We start from the raw sequence: 25,674 nt of genomic DNA, 5'->3' as shown, positions 1-25,674 counted from the left end.
GAAGACTTTTCACAACACACTCAGTTTTAATATGTCAAAAGCAAAGCAGCTTTCACTAAAAATTTTGTAGTTACAAAAGATTGTATACAAAGTTGCAGAAACAGTTAAAATGCTGATAAGAAAAAACAAAGTGGATTCAACCCCCCCACAGTGTTGGCACAACAGCTGCGAACAGCGTGGTTGACAGTTTTTTTCTAGATGTCTTTATAGTAAGCTAAAAGATATATGTGCATAAATATTGATTTAAATTATTTTTAAGACATGCATACATGCATTCAATAAAGTGCATAAATCTTGGAAATAAGCTGGAACAACCAAGGATGCCATGAGCCCCGGCCCAAATCAAAACATAAAATTTAGTGCCTCCTTTGTGCCTTTTCCCACACTCTATCATCATGATCTCTGACCTTTGATATTGTCTGCTCGGTTTTTTTTTTTCTACTTTTCTATTTCATACAAATGTCACACTTAATACCTCAATAGGAACACTTTTTGTTATCCCCGACCCCCACTGTGTGTGTGACATGTACCATGGTGTGTGTGTGGAGGGCAGAGGACAACTTGGGAGAGTTCTTCCCCTGAACCCTGTGGTTTGGGGACTGAACTCCAGTCAGCATGTTTGGCAGCAAGCGCCTTTATTTACTGAGCCATCTCCTTAGCCACAACACCGTCTTTTCTGTTTTTGAGGCAGCCTTTCTCCAGAGCCCAGTCTGCCTTCTGTAATCCACCTGTCTCATACCAAATACTAAGAGTACAGATACGCGCCACCACATTTGCCAGGGAGAAGCTCTTTGGTTGAATTTGGACATGCTGAGTTTAGGACTATCCTAGATTTTTCTAACGTAGCTTCAGCATTCCGCAGTGAGAGAATGGACAAAATTTTCTGATCTGGTATCTTTGTCACACTTTCCCACTGATGTGTCTTCCATCAGACTCCCAGTTCAATGGAAGGAGAGACATCGAGTCATCGAGTTGTTTCCTGGGTGGGACGGGGTGGAGTAATGACTCTATTAAGAGCACTCATTCTTGCAGAGGACCCAGGTTCAGTCCCTAGCACCCACACAGTGGCTCACAACCATTTGTAACTCAAGCACCCTCTTCTGCTTTCCGCAGGTACCAGGTACACATGGTACATACACATGCATCTGGGCAAAACACATATACACAACAGGAAAACAGGTTAGAAATATGTTTAAATGAAATTGTCAAGTAATGGGTTTAGGGGATGAACAAGAATGTGGTCAACTGTCCCTGTCTGCAAATCCCTAGAGAGTTTGGGGAAGCAGATGCCATTTCCTGCTATGTTTTCCTCCCAAGCTCAGTGTCTAACATCTGCTCTACAGTCAAATACAAAGGGCAGTGAGATTTAGTCAAGAGGAATCTGAAGCAAAATCTCATTTCTTGTAATAGCAAAACACAAACACTTTAAGAAAGACCTTTACTGAGGAATTATAACAGTGACACCTCATGTACTCACAAGTTTACCTATGAGAGCAGCAAAGAATGAAGTGACCCCAACTTAGGCTTCTGTGAGAAGATTTGAACACCTATGGGACCACAGCTTCTGAAAATGCAGCTGAAGCCCCAGTTAAATGCTTTCTTTTGTAACTGTTGCCAGGGTCATGGTGTCTCTTCACAGCAAGAGAACACTGACTGAGATGGTGTCCATGCAGTTGAAATTAGACGCACGTATTGCTTATGTATGCGTGTGAGCATGTATATGTTTTATACATGTACATTCATGTATAAAAACGCACACTCTTAAAATCAGCAAGTGTTAAACCGGGCTTTACCGTAGTCTGCATGTAGTCTGTGACTCTTACCTTGAGGAAGGTCAAGCAGTCCTGCTTCTCACTCTTATTCTTGTCTCGAAGGTCAAAGTTGTAGAGGGCCCTGCAGAGCGGGGGTGGCTGGGGCAGTTGCTTGATGACTTCAACAGAGCTGGCTGGGAAGACCCCACTGACCCCATTGATCTCCCCCTGGTACCAGTTCTCGTCAAGCTGTCTCCGAAGGAGAATGACATCTCCTTTATTAAACTTCAGGTCACCAGGATTCTTCCCTCTGTAGTTGCACAAGGCCTTGGCTCGAGGTACCTGCAAAAGACACAGACCAGAAAATAGGAACTGAGCTCAGGGCTGGAGAGATGGAAGGTCTCCTACCAACTACTAATGATGGTTGTGTGTGGACCGTTTATCTCAGTGTAAGTAGCTGTGTTAGTGTCTTCTGTTCTGTGATGACGTACTCTGACAAAGACAATTTCAAGGAGAAAGGCTTTACTTTGGCTCACAGTTCAAGGTACCCCTCATGATGGGGAAGGCAGTGGAAGCTTGAAGCAGCTGCTCACGTCACAGCTTTGACCAAGAAACCATGACAACAGCATCCAGTGTTCTCAGCTCCCTCTCCCCATTTTGCACAGTCCAGGATATCCTTCTGCTCATAGTTGAACAGGGTACCCCTGGCATTAGTTAGAATAACTGCTCAACGCCTGCTGTCCTTCTCTTAAATGATCCTGTCAAGTTGTCAACTAACAACAAACATCATAGTAACCTTTATTTTTTTTTTTAAATTTAAGGTTATAATACAATTAAAACCTTCCTCCCTCTCTTCCTTCAAACACTCCCATGTTTCTTTCTCCACTCTCCTTCAGATTCATGGCCTCTATTTTTACCGGTTGTTACTGCCCGCATATACACACATATTTCCGAATGCAGCCTGCTCGGTCTGTATAATGTTACTTGTGTGTAAAGCAGCTGGTGTGTGCTTTCCTGGGGAGGGCCGCCTCTCCTGCTCCCAGGTTTGCTCAGCTGCCTGTAGCTCTTTGTGTAGGACGGAGGCCATGTGGCCTTTTCCCCATCTACCTTAGCACACCTTAGCAACACCTTAGTTTTATACTTTGGTTTTGATGGGGGGGGGGGGTTATGGCCATAGTTGACTGTTTCCACTTATTTATAAGATTTATGTACTTTATTAAACATATATTAAAAATTTAGTGAATATATATCTTGGAAAGAATTTTAAATCAATGTTTGTATGCATGTATCTGTTACCTCACTACGAAGGTATCTGAAAAACCAGTGGCATCATCATCCTTGTTCAGCTTGTATTGGGGTAGTATGTTGCTGAGACTTCACAGGTGTAGCTTCTGATATTACTAGGAGACACACTCTCACAGCAAACTCCCTGATTCCCTGGCTCTTACAATCTTTCTGTCACTCTTCTGAAATGTTCCCCAAACCTCAGGCGTGGGACATTGCTACTCTGTTCACAGTATCTAGGAAATGGAAACAGCATAGAAAACTTCTGACACAGAAATTCACATCTAGTTCAGTGGAAAAACCGACTGACAGTGGTTTGGTGACTTGCATAATGTGACACTGCTGGTCACCTTGGGGAATGTTAGTATAGCAAACATCAGTTCTGAACCCAAGCTGCCTGAATGGATGGCTTTTTTTTTTAATTTTTAAAAATTTATTACAATTTATTCACTTTTTATCCCAGCAGTAGCCCCCTCTCTTATCCCCTCCCAATCCCACCTTCCCTCCCTCTTTTCCTCCCATGCCCCTTCCATAGTCCACTGATAGGGGAGGTCCTCCTCCCCTTCCATCTGACCCTAGCCTATCAGGTCTCATCAGGAGTGGCTGCAATGTCCTCCTCTGTGGCCTGGTAAGGCTGCCCCCGACTCAAGGGGAGATGATCAAAGAGCCAGCCACTGAGTTCATGTCAGAGACAGCCCCTGTTCCCTTTACTAAGGAGCCCATTTGGAGACTGAGGTGCCATGGGCTACATATGTGCAGGAGTTCTAGGTTATCCCCATGAATGGTCCTTGGTTGGAGTATCAGTCTCAGAAAAGACCCCGTGCCCAGATATTTTGGTTCTGTTTCTCTTCATGTGGAGCACCTGTCCCCTCCAGGTCTTTCTATCTCTCACTTCTTTCATAGGATTCCCTGTACTCTGCCCAAAGTTTGGCTATGAGTCTCAACATCTGTTTTAATACCCTGCTGGTAGAGTCTTTCAGAAGCCCTCTGTGGTAGGCTCCTGTCTTATTCCTTGTTTTCTCCCTCTTCCAACGTCCATCTTGTTTGCCTTTCTGAATGAGGATTGAGCATCTTACCCAGGATCCTCCTTCTTGCTTAGCTTCTTTAGGGGTATAGATTTTAGTATGATTATCCTATATTTTATGTCTAATATCTGCTTATAAGTGAGTATATACCATGTGTGTCTTTCTGCTCATGGGATACTTCACTCAGGATGATCTTTGTTCATAGCAGCTTTATTCGTAATAGCCAGAATCTGGAAACAACCCAGATGTCCTTCAATTGAGGAATGGATACAGAAATTGTGGTACATTTACAAAATGGAATACTACTCAGCAATTAAAAACAAGGAAATCATGATATTTGCAGGCAAATGGTGGGAATTAGAAAAGATCATCTTGAATCTATGGCTTTTGTTCTTAATTTTGACACCTGGAGTTTGGGGTTAGGCTTGACTCACAGCTATGTGAGTTTGCGTGAGTAGTCAGGGTTATTATTGCTGTGATGAAACACCTTGATCAAATGTAACTTGAGGAGGAAAGTGGATGAACCCTTTGGCTTACACTTCCATATCACTTTTCATCATTGAAGAAGTCAAGACAGGACTTCTTCAGGGCAGGATCCTAGAGGCAGGAGGTGATGCAGAGGCTATGGAGGATGCTGCTTACTGGCTGGCTCTCCATGCTTGCTAGGCCTGCTTTCTTATAGAACCCAGGACCACCAGCCCAGGATGGCACCACCCCAATGGGCTGAGCCTTGCCCCATCAGTTACTAAGAAAATGTCCTTCAGGCTTGACTTCAACCCTGATGTTATGCAGGCATTTTCTCAATTGAGGTTCTTTCCTCTCGGATGATTTTAGCTTGTTCAAATGAACAAGAAACCAGCCAGTACAGTGAATCAGTGATTCTTCCTGGGTTCATACTGATTTTGCATTCTGTTTGTACCTCTTCCTACTTATCTGCTTAGGGTTGTTTAATATTTTTTTGAACTATGTTCAAGTATAAAACAGGGTATTAGTAGAATGTCTACCTCATTAGGGCTTTTACAAGCAACAAATAATATCCATAATGCTTTTAACATCTTGCCCGGAATATAATATGTGCTCAGTGAATGTATTCCTTTATTAGCATCATGTATAATGAGGAACTAATGACAGCAGCTCTACCTACTCCTCAGCACTGATGGGAAGAAAATGAGAGTGGGAACCACCTGCAAATAGGAAGTGGTTTGTGCGAGTGCAGCAGCATAATTTCTCTACAGCCTTCCTTAGAAACTGTAGACTTCATAAGCGCTTGGATCATTAGAAAACTCAACCGAGACAAGGAAACAATTAGTCAGGAATCAATCACAGCTTTTGAAAAAAAAAAATCAGCTTATGAATCATCATTTGTCAGATCAGTTGTCTTTCTAAATAATTAATACAGCAAAATGCTCTTTTTCCCCCTCCTAATTGAGACTGGTTTCTCCACATAGGAATTATCTCAGTATGGTTTTATTTGAGATTGGCTTGGTCCATTGAAAGTTCTAACAGCTCAGGTTTCAACAAAAGTCTTTCTCTCACCTGAGAATTTGTGTGTGCTTTTCTAAGCATTGAGATGAAAGAGTTCCCTTGCACTGGGATGTCTTGCTGTCCCTAAGGGAGTAGGAATGATTTAATTCTGGTCTTCCAGGATTTTCTGGCACTGCAAAGCTCATTTAAATATGCAATTCCAAGCAGATTGTAGAGAGGAAATCTCACATCCCTTTGGCAATGGGATAACCAGGCTGTAGCAACTGTAAGGAAAGCCTGGGGCTCAGAGAAGTACACGGACACAGCTCACCATGTTGCTGGGGTAACTGGAGGGTAAGTGAGCCAGGCATGTGAAAGTGCTTGAATAAAGTATAACCACACATTCACATGGTGAGAACTCTGTGGTCATTAAAGCTGATAATGATGACACTTTAGCATGAACCTAAAGATGCTAGTTTTGAATAATAGAAGTCAAATAGAGTCCTGTAGATTAGATTATCATCACATATTAGCTTAAGGGCCTTGAAAAATGTTAGATGTCGGAACGTCAAAGCCCTGAGACTATTTCTAAGGGGCATTGTCTCTTAATATTAAAATTTCTCCTAAATGTTTAGTTCTGGTTTTTAACTTTTATAACAAAATGATTATGTTGCTTGTTAAAATTTGATAAAACTGGGGTGGGGGAAGAGGAAAAATTGAGTAAAGCTTATAGGTGAGGGATGTTACAATGGAAGGAATTTGGGAAGGAAATTAGGGAAGGAATAACCCTTAGAGGGATAAGTAACTGTGACCCATGTTGAGATGTTGTTTGAGAAACCAGCATGCAACAGGAAGAGAGCAGAGGATCTCAGGAAACCCCAAATCTGTGCGGTATGCTGGGCTGGGGCCACCAGGAATCAATACCTGCCCTTCCAAATTTCTCCTCTCCAACTTTCCTCCATAACAGGAGCCACAGTTTTCTGGGCATATGATCATATGAGGTGCTGGCTGAGCACACTTTTCAGTCTTCCTGGCTGCTGAGTTCTGGCCCATGGAGTCAAAACAACCCTTTGGAAAGGTTCTTGCTAAAGGAGACCGTCCTGCCTTCCCTGGCTCCATCCTGCTGTGTGGGAAGCACGGAACTCTGACTGTCATCTTGAGTAGTGAGCATGAAGGCCACTTCCAAACTGGGAAAAAGAGGTCTTGCCATACTGCCCTGGACTACTTCTCTTCCAGATTTGTTTGAAGGCTACATAAACTTTTATTTTAATGCATTATTCTTTCCTTTCAGATTTATAAAAAGAAAAAAATGAAATAAGAAAAATAATCCAAGTCCTTTGCATAAGAATGGTAATATACATAATAGTTAATATTATTTTTACATATACCAGGTACCATTACTCCATAATGTATTATATTTAATTCTCACAGCAAATGTTGAAGTATATATAAATTCAAATTTCAAAACTTAGAAAGCTGGAAATCAGAAATGTTAAAAGTTTCCCAACAGATGTAGCCCATGGCAGTTTAGTGTCCAAGTAGGTTCCCTAGTAAAGGGAACAGGGGCTGTCTTTGACGTGAACTGATTGGCCTGCTCTTTGATGATCTCACCCTGATGGGGGAGCAGCCTTACCAGGCCACAGAGGAAGATAATACAGATAGCCCTGATGAGACCTGATAGACTAGGTTCAGAAGGAAGGGGAGGGGGACCTCCCCTATCAGTGGACTGGGGGAGGAGCATGGGTGGAGAAGGGAAAGGGAGGGTGGGTTTGGGAGAGGAGGAAGGAGGGAGCTACAGGGAGCATACAAAGTGAATAAATTGTAATTGATAAAAATTAAAATTAAAAAAAGACTGTAAATAAAAGTTTCCCAAATTCACAAAGCAAGGTAGGTGATAGAGGATTCAGGATAGAACTCTCTTTAAGCTTTAACAATTAAGATTGTTTCTCAAAATAAACTTTTTGTTTGCTTGTATCAGAGTTCTGGAGGATGTTGAAGACTCATATCCCAGGCCCTGGCCCTGAACTATTTGCTCAGTCTTTCTTGGAGTAGGCTTTTTCTTTTTTGTACCTGCATTTTAATTTTTATGAAGCTTTCCTATACCATTGAGGTTTAATGATACTCATTTGAGCTACATCTTTTTCAAAATCAAATGGGGGCAACGGAGTTTTGCTATAAGCTTGTAAATTACTAACCTACTTTTTTTACTCTTCCTTCCGGAAAGATATTTCTAGTGCAAGTGGCGTACGTATTTTAATGAGTACCAAGAGAGTGTATTAAAGCAAAGTTGTATAAAGTGCTTAAATTCCTTTGAAGCCGTCTAAACTTTGAAACTCTGTGATGGTACTAATTGTCTGTCTTCATCTTCATCACTTTTCTTCTCCATTCCTCTTCAACACAGGGAAGTGTTGTGGACATGAATTATAGATGCTATATTCAGCACAAGGCTCTCCATCGTCCTTCTTCTGGGTAACATGTTCCTGTATTCTTGGTACTCCCATTATAGTGACAGAAAACATAGTCTTCCACGTGCAGCAAGGGTGGAGGGAGGTGGGACAGCATGGAGAGGGAGAGGGAGGGAGAGGGAGAGGGAGAGAACGTCTCTGAACTCAGGAGGAAATGGACATTTCTCAGGGTTCTTTCAGGCCATTGAAGTTTTTCTTATGTTATTATACTACTGAATTTTTCAGCTGTTAATCTCACTCATGTGGTCTCACAACCCTATGAAGTGGCATCACCCTATTTTATTGGTTAGGAAATAGAAATCCTGAGATGATAAATGTCAACAGACAAAGGTATACACACCCAGCTTGTGTATACCAGGCCGAAGAAAGACTTGGGCTCACCTGACCCCAAAGTCCTGGCTCTCCTGCCACACTCCTTCCATTCCAGCTGAAGTCGCCAGAGAGTTTTCTCACCATAAAAGTCATCAGGGCTGTTTAGTAATCAAAATCTGAATGGAGTGAGAATGTGATTGGCTTGATGCAGGCTGCATTAGCATGAATTGTTGAACTCCAGAGCCCTCACATAAAAGCTAAGCACCGGAAGAGTCTCAGATACTTGATTCTATCCGGTCCTCAACTGTTCCCTCCAGGGAAAACGACTCCAAGTTCTGCATCAGCTATTATCCGTTGTGCAGTTGGCACCAGCTTTTATCGCTTTTTTTTTTTTTTTGTCTCTGCAGGTGCAGGGGTGAGGTGGGGGAATTTACTGGAGGACTCCAAGGTCATTATCCAACTTTGTCACGGTGTTTTACAGAAGAGTGGATAATTTGTATTATAATGGAAGCTCATATGTGCCTAAAAAGCATTCCTTTGAGGTTCAAAATCTCAGGTCTGTTCCTGTGACCTGTCAGTTTGGTTGTCTTTTCTTGTGGCTTGAAGCTCCAGGGCCGTGCTTTAGGTGGGCAGTGTGCAGAGCTCAGAACTGAACGGTGGTATGGAGAGTTAGTAGGGATACAATTGTGTTGCTCTTTGTGGAGCAATCCCTTCGTGGATTCTGCCTCCCGTGCCCCTTTCCACTGCTTACTTTAATCTGTATCCTTCAGCTGGAATAGACCAGATTTATCAATTTCCGGTAATTTGTTGAATCTGAGGGTGTCCTGGGGCGCTTGGACACACGCCTCATGGCCATGTTGAGAGGACTAATGGGGCAAATTGTACGGACTACCTAGTAGAATGCATGCACTAATAAACACCACACAAACCAAAGGAAGAGAGAGGCACAATCGGCCTGCTGTTGACATATCCTGGCTTGACTTTCTCAGCTCTACTTGTCATTCATTTATTTGTTTTTCTTTAAACAAATATAATTTGAGAATGCATCATGTCTGCATTGTACAAAGCCTTTGATTGGTCTTACAGTCCGCTTGGTCAAACAAAAACCAACTTACACAAATAAATATAAAATTGCAGGTTAGAGTGTATCTAATAGAAGAAAAGAGTAGGGGACAAGAGTCCTTGAGACAGGAAGGAGACGAAGTGCCAGGAAGATTAGTATTGCCCTTGCATCTGTATTTAAACGTCCACTCTGTTCTTGTGTGTGTCTCTTTGTTTTGTCTGAGGCCCTTTGTTCTAGCCTGCACTTCCAGCACTGGGGATCTCACAGATCTTCTTTATGTACCCATTTCCTGCCATGTAGAGACATGGCATCCTTGCTTCCAATTCCAAGAATGCTCAGGACATGCCAGGCTCTTGTCCCAATCCCTGCCACTTCCTGAGTTCCTGTAGCAGGAAGAAGGTAAAGGGAAACAAGGGGCTGTGTCATATGGGCAGAGAGCAGGCTGCTCAAATCTGTTACTCCTGTTTAAACTCTGCCATTTTTTTTCCTGTCCTCTCCTAAAACATTTCCCAAGTTTGCTCTGGAGTGATTTTATTTATCTATCATTGAAGGTAACACCAGAGATGCCCATTGCCTTATCCCAGGCTCGAAATTCAAGCTGATTCTCAACCAATAACTCGGGATTGTTTTGGGCTTCATGCCAAATCCTGGAGATGTTTAAGCAGATAGCATTGAGCTTCTCAAAAACCAAGCATTTCTGTCACCATGTCACCAGAATCAATCACTTTGCTAGCGTGGGCTACTTAGCAGGCATGTCAAACCAACACAAAATCCTAAATTTATTTAAGAAGGGCGGGAAAGCACCAGTGGGAAGGTGAGAGGTGCATGCAGCCTGAAAGACTGGGAAAGTACCATATCCCTTAGCCTGGGATTCAGGTCTACTCTCTCATCATTTCTGCTTCCAGAGTAAGCTTTCCCAATAGGTGTGGCCTATGGAGGCTGGAGAAATGAGCTGAACCCACTCTACAGAGGTGAGGAAAAATAAGCCAAATGGCTTTCTAACTACCACCTTCCCATAGCTTAAGGAAAAATAGGGTTTTACTTTTTCCAGCTTTATCCCTTAACTCAATTGTTCCCCATCATCTCCAGGTGTAGGGGTCTGAAGCTGAAAGAGGAAAATATGAATGGCAACATAATCCATGCAAACAGCAGGTCTTTTCTGAGAATGGGGCCGTCACAGCTCATACACCATGCACCATACCCTTGGACAAAGCAGTAAATTCTCTTCACCCCAGTTTCTTCTGATCCAAAAACAGGTGATTTTTTTTTCCTATTGCCTCCAACTCTAAAAATGACAGAGCTTTTAAGAATTATCATCATTATTATTAATTTTAATTTTAATTTTTTTACAATTTATTCACTTTGTATCCTGATTGTAGCCCCCTCCCTCATCTTCTGTATCCTGGTACCACCCTCCATTCCTCTCCCTCCCAAACCCCTCCCCTAATCCAATGATAGGGAAAATCATCCTCCCCTATTATCTGACTCTAGCCAATGAGGTCTCATCAGGACTGCCTGGATCCTCCTCCTCTGTGCCTAGTAAGGTCACCCTGCTGCAGGGAGGTGATCAAAGAGCAGGCAACTTAGTTCATGTCAGAGACAGCTCCTGTTCCCCTTACTAGGGAACCCACATGAAGATTGAGCTGCCTATGGGCTACATCAGAGCAGGGCATCTAGGTCCTTTCCATGCATGGTCCTTGGTTGATGCATCAGTCTCTGCAGGCCAAAACTATAGCCTACAGACTGGGAAAAGACTGACCAATCCTACATCTGACAGAGGGTGAGTAGCCAGAATATATAAAGAACTCAAGAAATTAAACACCAACAAACAAAATAATCCAATTAAAAAATGGAGTACAGAGCTAAACAGAGAATTCTCAACAGAGGAATATAGAATGGTAGAGAAACACTTAAAAAATGCTCAACATCCTTAGTCATCAAGGAAATGCAAATAAAAACGACTCTGAGATTCCATCTTACACCCATCAGAACGGCTAAGATTAGAAACTCAAGTGACAACACATGCTGGAGAGGTTGTAAAGAAAGAGGAGCCCTCCTCCACTGCTGGTGGGAATATAAATTTGCACAACCACTTTGGAAATCAATCTGGAGCTTTCTCAGAAAATTGGGAATAGTGCTTCCTCAAGACCCAGCTATGCCTCTCCTGGGCATATATCTGAAAGGTGTTCAGCCATACAACAAGAACATTTGCTCAGCAATGACAGAGCATTTTTAAAGGTGAAAAATTCTAGATGTGTCTTTAACATGCTCTTAAAACAAAGGTAATGGGCAGTTTAGTGTCCAAGTGGCTTACATAGTGATGGGAAGAGGGACTGCCTCTGACATGAACTGATTGGCCTGTTCTTTGATCACCTCCCCCTGAGGGGGGAGCAGCCTTACCAGGTCACAGAAGATGATAATGCAGCCACTCCTGATGAGATCTGATAGACTAAGATCAGAAGGAAGGAGAGGTGGATCTCCCCTATCAGTGGACATGGGGAGGAGCATGCATGCAGAAAGGGGAGGTAGGGTGGGATCGGGAGGGGAGGAGGGAGGGGCTTATGGGAGGATACAAAATGAATAAAGTGTAATTAATAATAATAATAATAATAATAATAATAATAATAATAATAAAACTCAAGTGACCCAAAAAAAAAAAAAAAAAAACAAAGGTAATGAATGAGAAGAAATCAAGTCATCCAAATTATGACAGTTGGGCTGGAATTGTGGGTGGAAAATAGTTTAGCATGTTATTCTGTTTTTATGTATGTCCTTCCCGGAACTGCCAGTGAGGATACCACCACTGGGACACGCTGTTGCGGCAAGGAAAGAAACGGACACAGCCTTGCATGTGTGTGCACAAGGGCATGCATCTGCATATGAGGCGTGATCTCCTGGGGCATCTGCTTGAGGACGCTCAATCCCAGCATGCAGACATTGCAGACTAAGCACCACGGCATATGCTTCTGTGCCTTCTCTGTCTGCCTGACACCCCTCGGCTGGACTGCGCCTCCTGTTCTGTAAGTTGCCCTATACTTGGAGGCTAGCACTCGCACACTTACTCATTCATGCCGCATTCTCTGCACCTGGCGAAGTGACTGTAACATTCACGCAGTCAGCAGGCATTTTCTTAGTACCCACGATGAATAAGATAGACCCACCCTTTCCCTGCATGGGACTAGCATATTCCACCAGCACCTAGTAAATAAATACTCTTTAATTTGTTGAACAAATGAATGAGCAAAGTGAACATTTAATCAAGGCATCCCACTCAAGCACCATTCAAATGTTGGCATTTTGTTTACAGTATTATTCCTATAAAGCTATATCATATACAACTAATTATTTCTTTAAAAGTGGGAATAATCAGACATGCTAACCACAGATGAATACTACATTTTTACAAACTGCCTGCTGAAAAGGTGCCATCATTTTACATCTGCTTTGAGTTACGTCTATGCTCAAGGTTTTCCAGAGACATTAGCCTTGAGGATTCTTGCTTGTGGTAGACATTTTCTTTCCCAGCATGCCCCTTGCATTAAGTCTCTAATCTCTGGTGCAGGCAACCACGCTGAGTGACAAAAACTGACAGATGGTAGCTCCAGTGAAGGGAACAGGCGAGAGCAAGGAGCTATCTTTTTCTGTCTATTCAGAACATTGAAATCCAATTTATTGCTAGCCACATGTGCCAAAGAAAGCAGTTCTTAGCAGCTGTTGACCTGAGAGGCTCCAAGCTGCTTTCTGTGGGCTGGGTGTCATTGACACTCCTCTGGCATGTCAGGAAATAGGTTGGCATGAGGAAGTGGCCATCCTAGTTTTCTCCCCGAGGGCTGGCTTTGGGTGGGCCTATCTCATGTAGCCTTGTGCTCTCTAACGCCACTGATGTTTGCTGCTCTTTGTTGGCGGAAAGAATTTCTTGGTAAGTGTGTCCAGGGTCTCTACTCTTCTCATTCCTTTCACATTCGCTAGATGCTGTATGTAAATTAGTCTTTACAGAAAGGCTCAGTTTGAGCATGTGCCAAATTTCCCAGTGAGCATTCCTACCTTGTTTAACTACATAACACTGAGTGTGATGTTTGGAAGACATGGGCACTATTATTCTGGACAGTGGGCAGAAGCTCTTCCAGCCACCTGTGCAGGACTCCTGGGATTCACATTCAGACAAGAAACACACGTGGGAGCTGAAGGTGCAGTTTGCAGCATACTTTCTTAGCCTCTGTTACCTGGTTTGAGATGCAACACTGCAATATTATTATGACTGCTTGTTAGTGGAAGAAACTGAGACATGAGGACACATGACTTGCCTTGGCTCACCCTCACGGCTGACTGTCTTCTGTTCTTGTCCATGCCCTGGCATCTTCCTCACACTGCCCACAGCAGTCCCTGGGAGCTTCTTTTTGTACTACTTATGCCTGGGAATTTCTTACCTCTTAAGTGTTTTCCAGAATACTCTCTCCCTTCTCTTCCTCTATGGCCCAACTGCTACTTCTTGTTTAGGTTTTAAACGTCACATCGTTAGACAGCCATGCTGAATTAAGGATTACCTGCTTTGATGACAGTCTCCACCAAGGCATTTATCTTTTGTCACTAAAGTTGCCGGTTGGCATTAAAGTGGCTTTTGTATTTATCTGCCTCTTCCACTAGATGGTAGGTTTAGTAGGAACTGGAAGTTTTATCTCTTTAGTGTGCCTCATGCTTAACACAGTATCTGACCCAATAAATTTTTTAAACAAATGAATCCATTAATGATGGCATCTTAACCTCAACACTTCCACATTCTTTCCTACCACAAATCTCAAATATCCAGTCCTTACAAATTTGTTGAGATTTTTTTCATTTTTTTAAAAAACATTTCTTTGTGTGTGTGTGTGTGTAGCTGCTAGAAGAGAGAGTCATATCTCTTGGAGCTGGGGTTGTAGGAGGTTTTGAGCTGCCCTTTGTGGGTGCTGGAGCTGAACTTGGCCCCTCTGGAAGAACAGCAAGTGCTCATAGCTGCTGAGCTATCTCTCTAGTCCCATTTGTTGAGGTTTCTTTAGGAGATGGGTGGGTTCCTGCTAGAATTCTCCACGGGTTGTCTCATGCACTCTGTTTCGACATGGCCCCCTTGGGCTTTGAAAAGTGTCATAGGAGCAAGCTGAAACCTACTTAGTGTGCTGTGAAATGTGCTCATTGCCCCCATACCAAGACAAAAATACAGCAAAAAAGACACCTCCAGAGACACCTGCAAGGAAAGGCTATTCTGGAAGAGCAGGGCTTTTAACAATGGAGTCTTACAGACAGCACAAATTCTTTCAGTCTCCACCTGAGGAGGCAGGAAAGGGCCAGGCTGCTTGCCTGCTGAGGAGCTGCTGGCCTTTTATCACATAGTGAAGGCTCTCCTTATAGCTTCTAATCACCTTCTGTAAACACAGATGCTGCCACTCAAAACAGGCAGGAATAGAATTTGGCACACACTGCTTGCTTCCCTTATATGACCTGAGCATGCGTGTGAAACTAAACGCAGGGAACGTGGGGCTAAAGACGGTGACAGGCATAGAGTACATGGGGAAAAAGGAGGTGACAGGCTTCAGGGGAATCTACTGGCACTTTGAGAAGCACGGCTGTTCAGTGAACTTCTTACTCTGAAGGAGACCTGCCAAACGGTCCGCAGGCCTTGCCATGCAGCTAGTGCGGCGTTGGAACTGAATGTCCAATTTCATTTACTTCAAGTTAATGTAAATGAAGACAGGCCAAATGTGCTAGTGGCTATTATGTAGGGTGCATGTGTGAGTGTCTGTCAGCTACAAAAATTCAGGGGCTAAAGAACATATGTGGCAATACCCCAGGAATGCAATAGGTGAACACACCTAATGAGGCCCCAGGGATGCAATAGGAAAAATTCAGGAGGTTGGAGATTCTTGGGGAAATCTAATCCTTGCATATGAAAAAAAAATAGATTTGTCATTGAGCAAACCTACAGATTAAAAAAAAAATAAGAGATGTATTGACCAACTACAATACATGGAACTTGGTGTACCCTGATTCAAGCAATTATCTATCAAAAAATTATGAGAGACCAGTGAGACGGCTCAATGGGTGAATGTACTTGCTACCAAGACTGAATTTTTATGTGGTTATGATATGCAAGTTGTCTTAAAAATAGATCTTTATCTTTGAAAGGTGGCTGCTCAAATGCTGGAAGACTATAATGTGTGGGTTATGCCTTGATTCCATTCTAATTGGAGGAGAAGGTAGATGGTCCAGAAAAGATCTCAGACTGACAGCAAAAAGCTTTCAAAAATCAGAGGAATATCAGCATTGATAAAGGCTTGCACAGACACCTCTCTTCTGGAATGCGGGGAGTTTAAAATTTCTCAGTGGTGGTTTGTGAGCTTCAGACAAGATCTAAGCTGTATGTTGTCATGGACCCAGGGGCTTCATTTGTATGAGTTTTTCTTACCAACTTATGCTAGAATTTCTGGAAACAATCATGTAGAGCAGGTTGTTAAATAGTAGACTGAATAGCTGGTGAACTGGCCTGGAATGTCTTTGACCTCAGGGTTTTGGAGTCACACTCATTCTCTTATTTGCTCCAATGTGACCTTAGACTAGTAATTTGAGTCCAGGTTCCTCACACATGAAGTGAGAGGCATTATCAGTACCCTCCTCACAGCTGTGAGGTCTCAATGGAACAGTGCACATTAAGTAACCAGAAGAGGGGAGCGCTATACACTTCTGTTACCATTGTTTTCTTTTCTGCTTTCCTGTGTTCTCATTGCAATCTTCTGACAGCCCCTGTGGGTCAGTACTGTTACTGTCCATCCATAGTACAGATGAAGAGATTAAGTCTTCAGGAGTGTGGATGGCATAGTGGAGTCCACTTCCTTGGCTCATGAGAACCAGGTGCTGAATTTTCTAGAAAATTTCCAGTTGGCTGACAGCACATTAATTGCTTGGAGGCAGTAACATAGAGACAGATGCCTTGAGAATGAGCAGACATGGCATTCCCCAGAGCCTCTTGTTAAACTTTCTAACACTGAGGTCAGTTGGGTAACGTGTCTTAGGCTCCATGGCTACACAGTGGCCAGTCATAACCAAACTGTGTGGCTGTGCGTGAATGTGCCTCATTTAAATCGTTGACTCTTGGGACATAGTTACTAAGCTGAACACCATGGCCCTAGAGAAGTGATCATCTCGAGGGGTTGTTCAAACAGGCAGCTTTTTCTCAACCTGAGAAAAGTCTGAGGTGAGACTCCCAACATCCACACATATATGTGTGATATCTATGTAGGTGGTGGGGCAGGGTTCGTACCTCTGACATTGTGTGTTGTGTTGTATAATTTTATTGAGGGTCTCTATGGAGACCAATGTGCTAGGATAAATCTGTGTCCCCAGACATCTGAGCACAGGAAGATAAGACCCAACTCTCCGTGCCTCCCTCTCTCATTTAACTCTGGCGGTTGTCCCAGGAGCTGGAACCTCTTTCTACATATAACAGTAGGCAAGTGAAAAAAAGAAACATTTCAAAGTCTATCTTTAAAGTCTGGCAGAAAGCTGCCCTATAATTACCCCAAATGAACTAGTTACAACTTCTTTCCTATTGAGGTAGAACTATTATGCGATTGCTACTCAGTCCCAGGGAATTCAACAAATGAATTTGGAGCTCATTAAAACATACACACAGACACAGACAGACAGACAGCACACACACACACACACACACACTCTCCTTATGGCTCCCAAATAATATAGAAACACAACCAAGAAAGAAGATGAGATAAACTCGGAGTTGACGTTCTGATCTGAGCATGTTTCCTGAAATGATGGCTGTGTTTAGAAGAACAACATTGTCTTCAAAGTATCTTCTGTTTGCAAATGTGTAAAACTCCCTGTGGGGAGGCTCATGGGTCTAGAAACACTTACGAGGTGACCTTACCAGGTACAGTTAGCCTTCACAACAACGTCTCCTTATGTAACCCTTACATAGCCAAAGTAGGAGGAGATGGACCAGCCCGATAGGTGTCACTGGTCACATTTCTAATCTCTGGTTTGGGAGATAGAAAATGTACCAGAGGCCTTTCTAATCTATGCTGTGTGGATTCAGGGAGTCAGAGAACACTATTCTAGAAATGCGCACTCTTGGAATCAGTGTTTGTTTTGTTTCCAGGGCTGACAAATGTAAACAAGAGCCCTGCCACTGAGCTGTAGCCATAGTTCTGGAGTAGTTCTTACAGATAATTGGAATCTCAATTTTTTGAGGTAGGAACTAAAACTTAGTACTCATTATTATAATCCCACATTCCTGGGCCCATAATTGGGGAATAAACCACACACACACACACACACACACACACACACACACACACACACACACACCTAAAAACCAAAACATACAAAAAAAAAATCCCAGAAGAAGTAAAATATACTCAATAGATAATTATAAATGACTTTGTCTCTTTGTTGTTTGTTTGTTTCTTTTTGAGACAGGGTTTTACTATGTAGCCTTGGCTACCCTGGAACTCACTTTATAGACCAGACTGGCCATGAACTCACAACGATCCACCTGCCTCTCTGGCCTTTCCAGTGTATAAATGACAAGATACTGTTGTATAAAGAGCAAGGGCTTTATAGTTAGAGTGCTTTGCACTCAAATCCCAGCTACAGTGTATAATTTTTGAACAAGTTATTAGCAGCATGTTCCATACTTCGTTTCCCCATCTGTAAAGTGAGGATCAGTCAAAATTTACCAAGTGCCTGTTTATGCCAACACTGGTCAAGAAGCCAGGGCTAGGCAGTGGGTAAGGCAGTCAGAATTCCCATGCACAAGATGTGTGTAGATGTGGCGCTGTCTCTCAGGAAGGCTCGCTGGAGGCTATGGATCAGCCTCCTGCTAATCACTCTTGTCAATGTTTACCACAGTCCCACTTACCGGCTGACTGCCACTGTGTCCCAATGTACCTTGTCTAAGCCTCACAAAGACCCATGAGGGAGAACCTTTTGCTACCTCCCCTTGATAGATGACGGACATGAAACACAGTACAGGATTGGATGGCAGCCCCACAACTGAAAAAAAAAAATGGCTAAGCCAGACACTACCCCAGGTATGAGGACACAGTGTTTTCCGTTTCTTTTTCTTTGTGCTATGGTCTCAGTGCTCCTGAATAAAGCTGGAATTCAGTCCAAGTTTAGCAGTAGGTTAGGCTCTAGCAGGGTTGGCTGGGAAACACAGAATGTAGTTTTGCTGGGCTTTCCCTCTGGGTAGGTGAACCAGATAGACACAGAGGGAAGCAGTGAGTGAGGAGGATTGCCATAGTAAAGGCAGCTAGGGTGAGGGCTGGGTTAGCTGACCTGCCTGTCCTGGTCAGTGTAAGTGGGAACTGAATGTCAAAGCCCTTTCTTTCCCTTGCATGGCTGCGAGTCACTCTTGTCTGCACGAGGCTTCTTCCCATGGCATCCACGACTATCCTTTTAAGACAGAGAGAGGCTCAGCCAGCTAAGAGAGAAGTCAGAGCTTCTCTCCAGCCATCTTTTTTTCTAGCAGGTGCTGGAAAATGCTGGCTTCCCAGGACTGACTCCGAGCAGGCATGTCTGGAGCCATCTCGTTAAAGTGGCTATTGGGAAATTGAGCTCTAATGTCAGTTGGGAAGGACAGAGTGTCCAGGAATAGAATGGGACATCGCAAATGAGCTGTGAAAAACAAACCCGGGCCTTGGCCCTGCTGCTGGAGCCCAGATGTGCTTCTGCAGAAGCTTGGCAGAATGTGCGTGGAAGACGGTGCCTGCCTGGGCTGTCTATTCCAAGTTTCTCCACATGGCTTGGCTGAAGTGTTTGGCTCTGGGTGAGCCAGGAAGGTTCAGAAACATGAGACCTGTCTAGGCTCCTACCAGCTCTAGTTTGAGCTTATGTGTTTAGTTGGATTTGTGGAGAAACTGGACCTATAGATTGTAGACCTATAGACAGTTTCTTGTTCTTCCTTCTTCCCTCCCCTGCCCTTCTCTCTGTCAGTTTTAATAATATATTATATAGTCCAGGCAGGCCCACAACTCACTGTGTGGTTGACCTCATGCTTCTGACCCTCCTGATTCCTCTTCTGATTTCTGGGATTGAACCCAGGGCCTTTTGCATGTCAGGGGAGCACTGTGCCCACTGTCTACCCCAGGCCCTGATGGCCCGGTCTTTCAGGAATGTGTTTACAAATGGCTTAGAAGCTTTGTTCTCTCTTGTTCCTTCCTCCACTCTGTCTTCTATTCTCTTCTTGTATTTACCTCACTTCTCAGACTAAAGCACACAGTGAAAGCTTGGTTTATGGCCTAACAGAAACAAGCACGGGCCCGGCTTTTTCTCTTTACACGTGTGATCATGCAAAGTTCCCGAATGCTGGTTTGATCTCTTGTAAAGTGGTCATAATAATAAAATGGCCACAGAGGGTTTAGAAGATTAAATGAGATTAAATGAGGAGGTTTATGTAAATAATGAATACCTTACAAGCAACAAGCCATTAATAAACATTATGTATCTGTAGGTACATTTCCATTCTCTGTTTTTGTTTTCTCCTTGCTGTTTTTCCCCTTCTCATTCCTAGTCATCTGTGGCAGACAGACGACTCTAAGGTGGCCCCGTGGTCCCTGCCATGAGCAAAGGTGTTTGCTCATCCTTTGTGTGATTTCTCCTTCCAGGCGCAGGCAGGAACTGTGAATTGCTTCTAGCCATCAGAACCAAGAAAAGAACGTGGGCTCTCACTGCTGGGGTTAGCTCACAGTCATGTCATCTTATTGGAACAATGCTGCTCGGTGGCTCCACTGCTGACTCTGAAGAAATGGGTGACCATGGTAGCAGACAAGGAGCTAAGAATGGTCTTTGTGAGTTTAAAGTGGCTTCCAGTGAAAAGAGCCTCAAGATGCCTGTGCCCTCAGTGTCATGGATGTTCATAAATGGATTCTGTGATATGAAGATTTGGTCATGAATCCTTCTCTAGTTGTGCTTTCAGATGAGAAACCATCTTGAAACACTGTTCTCTTAACTGCAGAGGATCCAGCTAGTTAGGTTGTATAGGACTCCTGGTTATAGAAACAGTGAGCTTGAATATATTTTTGCTCTTTTATGCCTCATATCTGTGATGATTTGTTATACAGCATAGAAAAAGAATGAGGTGCCTCCATAGTCTTCAGACATCTTTGCTTTTGTACTTTGTCTCTTAGAAGATGGCCAATCAACATGACAAAAGTAAAAACTAAGTAAGAATGAGGCCTTTACTATACTGGTAGGATGCCAGAATTTTCCCTTCCTGCCCTTCCTTCCCTTCTTTTCTTCCTTCCTTGACCTAGTTTCTTTTCCAGATGAGTTGATGCTAAATTAAATAGCATTGTCAAGGTTGCTGGGTTGGGGGTAGTATGAAGATGATGGCAGTAATATAAGCTGTATGCTCATCTCATGGAGCTGAGAAAGAAGGTACAGGTCTCCATGGTTAGAATTTAGTACACAAGGTATTAGCCCCTGATATCACTATTCCTCTATCTACCGAAGCTGCAGCTCCATCTTGGGTCCTAAGTCTACCCGTCCTAGATGTGAAAGCTCTGACAACCAACACTGTGCAAGCATCAGGTCAATCCACAAAATTTGCTTCTTTGGTAGCAAATGACTGGCATTCTGTCAATCACCGTGGACTGACTGGTGGGGGTGTTCGAACATCATTCATTCTTATGAATGGGTGCCTGGGTACTTTATATTTCTGGTCATCTTCTCTCTTTTGTTCCAGTGATCAGCGCAGTATTAAGTAATAAACACAAATTTTGGAGCCATTCGGCAGCTGGAAGATCACAAAAAGTGACCTATCTGCTCTAGATTTGTTTCTGTTTCTGACATCTTGGTATGGTCATTCTGAAGGTGAAATGATACATATTTCTTCCCTCATCTCTTCTCTCAACTGGCTCCTACATCCAGAGCAGGGATGTTCTGACATCTCATTCAGAAGGGAGATGAAAAGGCAGGCTATTGTTTTTGTTGGCTTGTTGCTTTACGTTCTTACAAATCAATAAATCCAACCAGTCTGCTTTTGGTGGAAGAAAAAAAATGTCCAAGCCCAAGGGCTTAATTTTTAGACAGAACAAATATGGGTCTTTGTGGAGCTTTCAAGTTCTGTGGCAGCCGTGAAGGTGATATTCACAGGTTGCTTTAGGCTGGATTTGTAATTTTTTGGCAGAGGAAGCAGAACTCTGGTCAGAGAGGAACTGGTCCAATCTAAAGGGAACCCCAAAGGCTACAGAGTATTTAGGCTTGACAGGCTTTGGAACATAGTGCCCATTAATATTCCCAATGACTAGGAAATGCCTAAGGATTGCTTCCTTCCGTTTTTAACTGCTTTGGAAGAATGTGAAGATCAAATTACATTTGTAACCATGTCAGTGAAAATTACATGCTCATAAGTTATTGGAACCTCTTCTAATATACACCCAGTCTATACCGTTCACTCCCTTCTTCGAAAACACTCCTGTAGCACTAAATTCATGTAGTAATCTGGGAGCAGACAGACTTCCTTGTGTTTTATTTTTTTTAAACTGCTTGTCTTTTCAGTTTTCTGGGGGCATAGAGGGAACAGTTGATATCACAGTATCAGCAGTAGGACTGGAAGCAAACAGGCCGCTCACTCTTCTCAAGCTTCCATTTCCTGGAAGAGGAAGACATTTTAAAACGTCTCTTCTACTTGAAGAAAGCTAGACATTGGAGCGCTGGTTCTCACCCTGTGGGTGGTGAGCCCTTTTGCAGATAGGCAAACCTTTCCACAGGAGGTCACCTGAGATCATCAGAAACCAGAGGTGTGGACATATTTCTTGGCACACTCAGGGCTGCTTTATTTCAAACAGGGCAATAGAGATACAGGATTATTTAATTCCAGGTAGAAGTGGTTTGGTGTGTTTCTGAAGTTTTCTTGTTATTTCATGAGCAGTGTTTGAGGCTTTGTACGATCCAGTTAAACAGCTCACTTACTGTGTCACAGGGACATTACTAAATTAGTAAATGAAATACCTTAAACTTTGAGATATTAGACCGAACATTTAACATTCTGGGGACATAGAAGATTACGGACATTTTCAGGAATCTGCCATAACATTTCCGTGGGTTTTTTTTCTTTTTTTTTTTTGTTGTTGTTGTTGGGAGTTCATGGGTATCCTGAAAGCAGTTAAGGTCTCTTCCTGTGAAATATTTTACTGTAGAAGTATCATGATTATTGGCGAGAAAAGATAGAACACGTCTCATACAGTGGTCAAATACGAACTCATAATTCTCACTCGTCGTCGTGTTTATAATCACGTGGACGTACCTGAGACTCACGAGTTTCCTCCTGAAAGCAGAGGAACAAATGCCTCCCTGAGCGGGTCTGGCACACACCACAGATGCTGACTAAACAGCACTCCCTTTTTGGCATTTTGGTCAATTTGTTTTCCTTGAGGCACCTGTGGGCATTCCCCCCCACCCCCACCCCCACTCCTCATCCACATACCACACAAGAGTTCTCTGTGTAGCCCTGGATGTCCTGGAACTCTCTCTGCAGACCAGGTTGGTCTCAAACTCACAGAGATCCACCTGCCTCTGCCTCCCAAGTGCTGGGATTAAAGGCTGGACCACCAGGTCCATTGCACCTTTGTTTCTTGATGGAGTCCACTGAACACTGTTAGTGCAAGCCCGAGACTAAAAATGTCTAAGTGGGGCTAGTGAGAAGGCTCAGTGTGTGAAGGTACTGAGAGCCAAGCCTGCGCATCTGAATTTAGTCCCTAGAACTCCTGACCTCCGCGTGCATGCCACACCACAGAGGCTCCTACTCTCCGAATCAATGAAGAAAATGTAACTGAATTGTTTCTTAAAACCATAGGTGGGCAGAGAGGAGTCAAATACGTACTTAGAGTTTACTTACACATTTGGAGCCTTTTTTTCACATCACCTGTTGTTTTAAAGTAGCCACCTAAACACAAATCTTAACTAGTGTTTAGCTCAGACTAGAATTTCTGTCATATTGGAGTGTTTTCAACTAAGTCACCAAGGTTTCAATGGCTCCTTGAGTCTCTCCACTTCTGAAACCATTGCCATAATTTCTTCTTCTGTATCACTGAGGTTGTTCTGGGTGCCAGGCCACATCTTCCCTCTCTCCTGTGTTCCCCCACAGTGGGTGAACCAGTGCTGGATATGGAAAGCCTTTTTTTGTTCTTGGGAACTAGAACTACTTTCTTGGGATTCTCAAAAGAGAAAAAAAAATGAAATTTTATGCAAACAATATACACTGGCCTGAAAACACTAATGGGAACATTTATGTGTGCTTACAGTGTGCCAGGCATGAGCATAATGCCAATACATACACTTGATTTTCTTTTTCTTTTTTTTTGATTTATTTTATTTTATTTTTCTTTATTAATTACACTTTACTCACTTTGTATCCCCCCCCCCCCATGGTTCCCTCCCTCCTCCCATCCCAATCCCTCCCTTCCTCTGCCCTCTGCATGCATGCCCCTCCCCAAGTTCACTGTTAGAGGAGGCCTTCTTTTCCTTCCCTCTGATCCTAGTCAATTAGGTCTCCTCAGGAGTGGCTGCCTTGTCCTCTTCTGTGGCCTGGGAATGCGGCTTCCTACAACCCTGGGCTACCATTTTCACCACTGAGAACTGAGTCTTCAGATTTCAAACACCTTTACTATGTCTCCCTGTCCTCACTTGTCCTTGTTTGTCCTCTTTTCATAAAGGTGGCCACAAAGCTACTTACAAAATGAGAATTGGGTAATATTCTTCCTGTTTATAATCACTAATCGGCACCCCTATTTTTTAACTGTGTAGGTTCTTGTTCCCCCACAGATCCCCTATGACCCCTTTATCCTTCTTTACAAAGACAACCTCTCACAGTTCAGTACCATTGCTGTAAATTTTTTTCCCTCTCTCTTTCTTCGGGACACTTCTGCCCAGTTCTTTAGGTCTCATTTTGACCTATCGCCAATTCCTTAGGAAGTCCACCTTTGAATTTTTTCCTACTTAAGTCCCACCCCAAGTATTCCTTGTTAAATAGACCAGAGTGCTCATGCCTTTCCCTTCTTCTTACTATTATTTTTTGTTTTGTTCTGTTTTTGAGACAGGGTTTCTTCTGTGTAGCCTAGGCTGCCCTGGAACTCCCTCTGTAGAGCAGTCTGGCCTTGAACTCACAAAGACAGGTCTGCTTCTGCCTTTTGAGTGCTGGGATTAAAGGCATGCACCACCACCACCTGACTCTCTTATTTCTAAGCACACTTTAAGATGATATAATTATTTGTGTGTGTGTGTGTGTGTGTGACTACTCAACACACCTCTGCTGAGGCGGTTCTCTGGTGAGAACAGAGGCCAGCCACATCTTTATTTTTTTCTGTGTTTACCCATGGCTTCCCAGTTTGTCTGGCATGTGGTGGTTGATAGGTAAATGTTTGTTAAATGGGTGAATGACATTTGGAATAGTTAGTATAAATAATAACTATTTTAGTTCTTTTCAACTTAAAAAACCCACAACACCACTTCTTAAGCACCTTACGCAATAGGCAATGTTTGTTTAAGTGAATACAATCAAATCCCCATTTTTATCTTCTCTTGGTTTAATAGAAAACTGCCGTAATCTTAGTCTAAAATGATGATGGCTTTAGCCAGTGACGGGACAGTGTTTCAGAACAGTTCTGACTTGTAACAAACCTGTCAATTGCCCATTTTTCTGGGGCTAACCTAGATCCACACGACTAAGGGAGCCTGTAGCACTCTTCATTTGATGTCTGTCTACCAAGTCAGACTTAGCCTGAGGGTGAGCACCACTGATAGAGCAGGGCAATGCCATTTCTAGGAGAAAAACTAGAAAAAAACCAATACACTTGGTCTTAGAAAGATAATTCTTCTGTTTTGTTTTTAACAGTCTTGTCAGAAACACAAAAATAACAAAACACGTCTGCTGCTTGCTTTCGTTATTCTCCCAGCACATGAGAAAACCTCTTTTTACTGGAGTGTGCTTTGTGAGGACCAAAGGGAGCCCTGCTGTGGACTCTGAAGGCGACATAGTCGCAGTGGGCTCAGGGCATGTCCTGCAGCTTAATGATGACTGTACTTCAGGGCTTCATAGAGATAAGGAGACACACTAAAAACCCAGCAAGTAAAGGAAATTTTGGGAAATCCTAGAGCTGGTGGGTATGGTACTTTACATTATTTGGGCCACATATTTGGGAGAATTGGGAGCCAGTTATAATAGGGAGGGATCTGGGGTCCAATCATCCCTAGGGCAGAATAGTTTATGTGGAAACACACACACACACACACACACACACACACACACACACACACACACA

The 25,674-nt window shown here is 43.1% G+C and overlaps 1 protein-coding gene across 1 annotated transcript in view; it reads right to left on the bottom strand.

The window, feature by feature from the left end:
* The window catches only part of Sh3rf2 (SH3 domain containing ring finger 2), a 102,917-nt gene that overhangs the window by 53,137 nt on the left and 24,106 nt on the right, over window positions 1–25,674 (bottom strand). Inside the window, exon 2 of the mRNA XM_055622738.1 lies at window positions 1,824–2,093. Within this exon, the coding sequence (XP_055478713.1) occupies window positions 1,824–2,093 (270 nt within the window). The remainder of the gene's footprint in view (window positions 1–1,823; window positions 2,094–25,674) is intronic.

Source organism: Psammomys obesus, unplaced genomic scaffold (genome assembly GCF_907164565.1).
Source record: "Psammomys obesus unplaced genomic scaffold, mPsaObe1.curated_primary_1811, whole genome shotgun sequence".
In the NCBI taxonomy this organism is placed as follows: Eukaryota; Metazoa; Chordata; class Mammalia; order Rodentia; family Muridae; genus Psammomys; species Psammomys obesus.
This window is presented reverse-complemented; position numbering and strand designations above follow the sequence as displayed.